The sequence below is a fragment of the Penicillium daleae genome, assembly GCF_028827525.1.
Source record: "Penicillium daleae strain IBT 16125 chromosome Unknown utg000007l_segment0_segment0, whole genome shotgun sequence".
NCBI classification, from domain to species: domain Eukaryota; kingdom Fungi; phylum Ascomycota; class Eurotiomycetes; order Eurotiales; family Aspergillaceae; genus Penicillium; species Penicillium daleae.
This window is the reverse complement of record NW_026623155.1, coordinates 1,519,768-1,526,581: the sequence shown is the minus strand read 5'-3', so window position 1 is coordinate 1,526,581 and position 6,814 is coordinate 1,519,768. Positions and strand designations below refer to the sequence as shown.

Genomic DNA, 6,814 nt, shown 5'->3' with positions numbered 1-6,814 from the left:
TCGCGCGCTGGCCAGATTTGTGAATGGGGCCGCGTATAATTTTACTCAACGCTTGTGGATTATCCACAACAATGGACCCGAATCCTACATAGACTAGGGGCGGGCCAGCCCGTAGAAAGGTAAGAAGGTCATCCGGAGGTGTGTAATCGCTGGCTGTGGAGAGAAAGGCAAATCCGCAGAAGTCGATATTGTCGGACCAATCTTTTGGTTTACTAAGTAATACAGGAGACCTGAGCTATACCACTAAACCAATCTTCCCTTTTTTGGTATGAAGGACGGTCGTACCAGAGATAGGCATTCGGAATATACAACCGTTAGATCATGCCTTGAGCTTGCGCAGCATCCAAAGTGTCCAATTTGAGGGTTTTCCTGCGAAATCTGTTGATTATGTCACCGAGACCCTGCCAGTGGATCATGTCTACAAAGGCATAGGATACAGCATTAACAACCGTGGGGTTTGTATTATATTTTCTGATGGAGGCTAGAGGATGAGGGAAAGCCTGGGTAGGTGACCATGGCATCCTAAATATTCTATATCAGCATATAGTTTATCCGGAACTGTTGTAGGGTAGAAACTAACGTGAACATTATGGTAAGCGAGATCCTAAGCTTTTCCGCATAGTGAATATAAGCGAAACTTGGGGTATTTGCAATGATTGCGCCCGCCACAAATAGCCGTTCCCGGGAACCGACGACACCATTCACCAAAATATCCGGAATTTGGTGCAGTTGCGTCCCATCTCCAGTCTCGAAGCATAAGTATCAACAGCCATAGATAATGTCTCCCATGTCGCGTCGGCGTCGATTGACAACTCCGCTTCGGATCGTCTTGAATTGAGGCAGAAGTCCCGTGTTTTCCACTATGAAGGTTATTATTTCTGCTGGATGTTCTCCAATATCGAAAAAGTCCAATCCATTCTCCTTGACTGGATTTCTAAACGTCAAGTGTGTTGCCAGTCGGACGCGATGACCATACTGTTTTAGGGCCTTCCCTATCACAATAAATGGTTGGATATCTCCACGAGAACCTACAACTTGAATGACAATGTTGAGACCGATCGGACATGTTTCTTCTTCCATTTGGACTGTGTGCCCCTTGGGCTGCTTGCTCAAGAGGATTTTCTCGAGACTGAGAGGGAATGGAAGGCTTGAAGCGAGCAAACAACACCTCAAGACTTGTTTTGGACAAGTTGATATCCAAGTGTCCATCGCCTTGATGACAGAGCAAGTTAGTATCAGATAGTCAAAAGCGTAGTCTTGTCAACTTATACGGCCCGCTTGAACGTATTGTGTGAGAGGAATAAGACTTGATCGCACTTAGTACTATGATACCCGGTTCCATACCATCCCTGATGGACAGCCCGGGCTGGCTGCTAACTTTGGAGCTGTCCCCGGGCATGTCTGTTGACAGCTTCACAGCAGTCGTAATCGTCTCAGCTCCGTAGCGTGAATGCGAAAATCCAGACCTCAATCTACTCAGTAACCCTGACTACTGCAGATAACAAACCTGAGATGGGGGTATACACTTAACGGAATCCAGATGAGACAAGTATGAGTATTATATATTTCCAAAATCTCCAGTGGTCTGGACAGGCCATACATGCACGATGGTATAATGGAACGGTTGGTCCAACTCGATCACAAGACACTATTGGAGCAGACTCATCTCTGAGGCAAGAGAGACATCGAGATTCTTCATCAGAGCCCTGGACGTGCGTAGCTTGAACAAAATAGTCGGTAGCGGGACAATTAGAAGTTCCTCTGACGGAGGGATGAGGAAATCTGGAACTGGAGGTAGCGAATTATGGTCGGTATCGGCCACTCAACAGATCATCCATCCCGGAGACGACTCTGTGGATTTGCTGCCTAGGTGGTGGCAACCACAAAACCGCTAATAATACAGTTTGGTCCCGCGCCCCTTCACACCCTCTCCTTTTATTTTACTTTTGGTGGTTTCCATGGACAAAATTTCAATAATTACTGTTCGCCGTGAATGGTGGTCATGCCACCTTCCACCGCCTTGCCATTAGTGTTGCACAGCTGAATCTTATGATCTTCATTTCTCTCATCTCTTTCGCTCCTGGTCTTCTTGAAAGTACTTTTATAGTCATAGTTTTCAAATGAAAAGGGCTCATTTTCCACTGTTGATCTCATTACACGGTATACGCTATCGTGGACGTGAAAACCAAAGATGATACCTTGCTTAGCTATATGCCGCGTCAATACGCGATCAACGATCCAAGTATTCCAGCTAACTATTGTGCAATCTTTGACATCCTGCATCCCGATTGGGCTTTGGAATGAATCCTTCAAAAGGAAATTCCAGGAAATAATAGAATGTAAAGAAAAAGTAAAAGAAAAGACTAGATTTTGTAATAAATAGCGGGGCGGGTGGTCAATGCATGCTGGAGCCCCACAATTTCTGCCCACGAGGTCACCACCTTGGAAACACCCTGATTTTCGACTGACTTCTGGGTGACTGGGACCCTATTTTCAGGTAATATCCCATCAGTGGTGACTTATGTAAATAATGCGCCCTTCGTTGCTTTTTGTTTAGCGACAACGACTGTATGTCACAAAACGTATTAAAATACATATTGCAGCGAAATAGTTCACTTGCTCTGAACACAAATTCTTGCTGGTTGAATCTTGTCAAATATCTTAACGTCGGATGCCGGAAACCGAAGAGCAAGTCTCATACCGCTACTGACTTGATACACCGGGATCCTAACTTTAGAAAACATTGTCTTGCCCCTCGATAAGCGCAAGTAATGTTGAAGCAAGGCTCAAAGATAGCTTCCAATGGCGTATGCTCTGCAGCAATCCGACGATCCCGAAGACTTGGTTTGCAGCCTTTTGCTCGATTCGAGAGTTCTGCAATTCTGCCGCATCGATTTCGCCAACATTCACTCCAGCCATATCCAATTCTGGAAAGTTGCGTTCCATGAGAGCTCCGTGACTACTATCTTCAAAATGGCCAAAGCAAAACCAGATGATTCCACAGTGATAAAGGCAGGTGGGAATCTGTAGTGGACACTCGGACCCAATAGACATTGATTCGAAGTGTTTTCTGATGCAGACGGCGTGTATTAGAGACCTGGTCGCCTCCCGGGAATTTGCCCACTTCCGAGCGTATCCAATGGCTTCTTGGGCTGCCTCAGGGCCGTCTCTTCCACAGGCTCGCTCAAGAATGTCGAGATTCGAGTATAAGAGAATGAAAGTTGAATGCCAGAGAATCCTTAATGGATATGCCCAGACCTCACCAGGACCGGCAGTAGATAGATGCGTCTTGTACCAGGATAGAAGCATTTCCTGGCACTTCTGGGCCTCATGGGGAGTAGTTGAGAAGGGTTCCTGACACTCACAGGCCATAGCACTGATAGATTCAAGAGTGGCATATAGTTGGAAGTCACTCGTCCCTTGATGACCTCGCTCCCTCATCGGCCTGCTCACTGAACTCCGATTCTGTTGCAGAACCAGTTCCCTCCACGCATTTGCGTTGCTTGCCGCAAACAGCTCGTCAGATGAGATGATCGGTAGACGTTCAGTCGCAGGTCGTAGGCAGGGCTCATGATGATGAATCTTCGCCAACTCGGCGTCAAGGATGAAGATTCCGAGCACAGCGCTGTATAATATTAGTGATATTATATTGGCCGGGTAAAAATGGTAGGTTTACCGTTTTCTCTCCTCTAGGGCGATCCAATGCTTCCATGCGGATTGAATTTTGTCATTCGGGAGGTTCGAAAAATTTGTGGGTAGTGCTGGTGACGTTGTATGGTTGAGTAATCGGACTCTGCGCGCCAACTTGACCATAGTCAGCCTTTTCAAGCGTCACTTGTCGGGACCAACCCCATTACTAAAACTCACAGCAATTATACTTCCATGAAAGGCCTCGATTCCTGTCAGATCTTTGGGCCTCTGCAGAAAACATGTTAGACTTTGAACATATTACATGCTTCAGATGGCAGTGTAAGAGAATATGTGGCTGGCAAAAGACGTACACCCATTAGAAGTCCAAATGTCTGCCCAAGCAAGGCCGACTGAATGGCAATGATTTTTGAATCTGGACGTTGAATGATTATGATGTCCCACTGTATTGCCAAAACTTGATTAATCCTTTTGCTAAACACCGATCGACTTCGCGAGACTGATGGACCTTCTGACTCACCGAAGATAAAGCTGCTTTTTGGAGTCTTTCAAACATGCTAATACCGTGTTCGATTGCTCGCCGAGAGCCGAGAAAGAGACTCCCTACAGAGCAAATGGACAGAAGAAGAACGGCATCTTGGCTAGACGGCAAAAAGGATGGCTCATGGATGATAGGAAATATGGGATGGAAATGGGAGAAATACGCTTGCAGACAAAGATGCTAGGTATCAGTCAGGGCTGCATTGCTTAATTCTCTCCGTATGCGTTTGTACTCCATCCGAAAGCTGGGTGGTAGCCCATGAAGAATGAAGGATGTAAAGCTTACTAGGAAAGTGGTCGAAGGAAGAATTCCGGTTTGTACACGTTGCTCAAGACGCATAGCGAGCTCGTGGCGATAATTCTCGTCAATTTGATTGCGGTCATTCGCGGGGGTTGGGAGAATGGCACCCGAAATGCCCTGTCCACAGTAGGTGTGCCACTTTTCTCTTATTGCATCCCCACTCGGCGCCAATCCCGCGTCCGAGGCCTGTGGGCCAGCGTTAAATGAATCAGTAGCAAGCGGATTCTCGTCCGGCATCCGATCAACGGTGAAGAAGTCTCCAGTAGTGGCTTGCAATAAGGACGAGTTCACAGCATCCAAGTCAAATTTATCGTCCATCAGCCAAGAAATCCAACCTGAATCTAGCTCGACGCTGGGTAACTCCGACAGATTCAGGCTTTCGTTTACCTGAAAGTCACAACCTGGATCCTGTGGTAATGATATAGGGAAATCAAATGCCGACGAGACATTTGTATCATTGCTTACAGGCACAGTTGCCAGTCCCACACGCTCTATTGTGCCATTTGAAGGAGTCCTTATCGTTGCGATATTACTCGCAGATGGTGACGGGGTTGACGGTGACACTGGATGCAGTGTTGCCGCGGGAAGCCCCTCCAAACCAGACTCAGCTGGGGGAGGAGCTGCATGAAGGACGCCCGTTCCCTCCTGAGAGTCTAGAACGTCGCCCATTCCACCTCTGCGGCGATGGGACCGCGTATGGCGAAGCAATGTGTCCCTAGCGGAAGAGCAAACATCGTCAATTCACATCTTTTCTAGTTGGTCGATATAGAGGAGTGCTATAATCACTGTCTGGCATAGACCCTTCCGCAGTCCGCGCATTGAAACGGCTTTTCTTTCGTGTGGGACCTATAGTGCCTGGCCAAATGTTCCGCCTTGGGAAACTGCTTAGAACATATCGGACACACACGTTCCTGCTTGGATGTCTTGGGTCGCCGGCGACCCACTAGTCGAGAGAGAGCGTCGGATTGCATTATCATCCAACGAAGTACGTGATTCTGAGGCAGCTCGAATTCTGGATGATGGTGATGCTGCTGCTAGTGATGCGGTGTTCAGAGGATGATGATGCATACAGGTGGCAACGTGAGGCTGGACTACGGATTGTGGCAACTTCCGTCCGCCGAGATCCGGTGCATTGATCTGTGCATGTACGATTTGTTTCTTACTCCTAGTTCATCCTAGTTCAATTTTCTTTTCTCTATTTCAGATAGCGTATAACCTAGACCACACAGCAATCTTAAGGATACCGGATTTCATTCTTGACGGACGCCACGCCCTCGATTTCCACCTCCACCACGTCCCCAGCCTTCAGAAATTCCTTGTTAAAAAATCCAACGCCAGCAGGTGTACCGGTCATGATGACGGTCCCCTTGCGAAGAGTCATTCCTCGTGAAAGGTGGCTGACAATTTGCTGAACACTCCAGATCATATCATTTGTACTGGTCTGCTGTTTGACCTGCCCGTTGACTCGGGTTACCAGACGAAGATCCTGGGGGTCTGGAATTTCGCTGGCCGCAACAATGGTATGTCCAATAGGCCCAAATTGATCGAAGGATTTGGAATACCCAAACTGCATCCCTGACGCCTCGGGAACCTGGAAATTCCGCGCGGACAGGTCATTCCCGGCCGTATAACCCAGGACGTATTCCAATGCCTCATCTTCGGAAACGTTCTTCGCATCTCGGCCCACAACAACGGTAAGCTCACCTTCGTAGTCGAGCATCTCACGAGCGTCGGGGTGAACGTCAATGGTATCAAATGGGCCGGCTAGCGCATCGGCCGGCTTAACGAAGATGGGAGGGTATTTCGGAACATTGAGCTGATGATTACTATTAGCAAGCCTTGTATAACTGATAAGTGATTGTGTGGAATACGCACCTTAGCTTCGTTTACGTGGCTCTGATAATTCAAGCCCACAAGGATGATGAGGGGAGTACGATCAAGAGGACACAGTAGCTGGCAAATCGTTAAAAGGGAACGATAAGTTGTTAGATGTAAGACCCACCTTGTCGACTTGAACAACCTCTTCAGTGGGCTGTAGCTTAGTGAAAGGATCACCAGTCAGTGGTCTGACTTTGTATGTGCTGCCATTGTCGCTGAGTAGATCGCCGAAGGAGATACTGTCTCCTACTGCGAAACGGACCAGTCGCTTGAAGGCCATTTTTAGTATTGGTACACGGAGTGTAAAAAGTGTAGTTTGATGTTAGAGGATGCTCTTAGCGTCGGACCTTGAATCTTTCTGAAAGAGTATACTGGGTGTCAGCGCGATGTGAATTTATATCCAGAATGAGGCGGTTCAAGACTCCGCAATATAGGTCCCACCACGCC

The 6,814-nt window shown here is 47.6% G+C and overlaps 3 protein-coding genes across 3 annotated transcripts; all 3 read right to left on the bottom strand.

Moving 5' to 3' along the window:
• Nucleotides 1-314: 314 nt before the first annotated feature.
• Nucleotides 315-1,129, bottom strand: N7458_007716 (uncharacterized protein; the record flags this gene model as incomplete). The annotated part of the gene is made up of 3 exons (XM_056911098.1): nucleotides 768-1,129; nucleotides 581-740; nucleotides 315-531 (listed from the first exon to the last, which is right to left on the bottom strand). The coding sequence occupies exons 1-3, from the start codon at nucleotides 1,078-1,080 to the stop codon at nucleotides 315-317; spliced, it is 690 nt and encodes a 229-aa protein (XP_056763924.1). The 5' UTR covers nucleotides 1,081-1,129.
• A 1,604-nt stretch (nucleotides 1,130-2,733) lies between these two features.
• N7458_007715 (uncharacterized protein) lies at nucleotides 2,734-3,813 on the bottom strand (the record flags this gene model as incomplete). Its single annotated transcript, XM_056911097.1, has 2 exons — nucleotides 2,734-3,625; nucleotides 3,677-3,813. The coding sequence occupies 2 exons, from the start codon at nucleotides 3,811-3,813 to the stop codon at nucleotides 2,734-2,736; spliced, it is 1,029 nt and encodes a 342-aa protein (XP_056763923.1).
• A 1,910-nt stretch (nucleotides 3,814-5,723) lies between these two features.
• Nucleotides 5,724-6,647, bottom strand: N7458_007714 (fumarylacetoacetate hydrolase family protein; the record flags this gene model as incomplete). The annotated part of the gene is made up of 2 exons (XM_056911096.1): nucleotides 5,724-6,269; nucleotides 6,492-6,647. The coding sequence occupies 2 exons, from the start codon at nucleotides 6,645-6,647 to the stop codon at nucleotides 5,724-5,726; spliced, it is 702 nt and encodes a 233-aa protein (XP_056763922.1).
• Nucleotides 6,648-6,814: the final 167 nt, after the last annotated feature.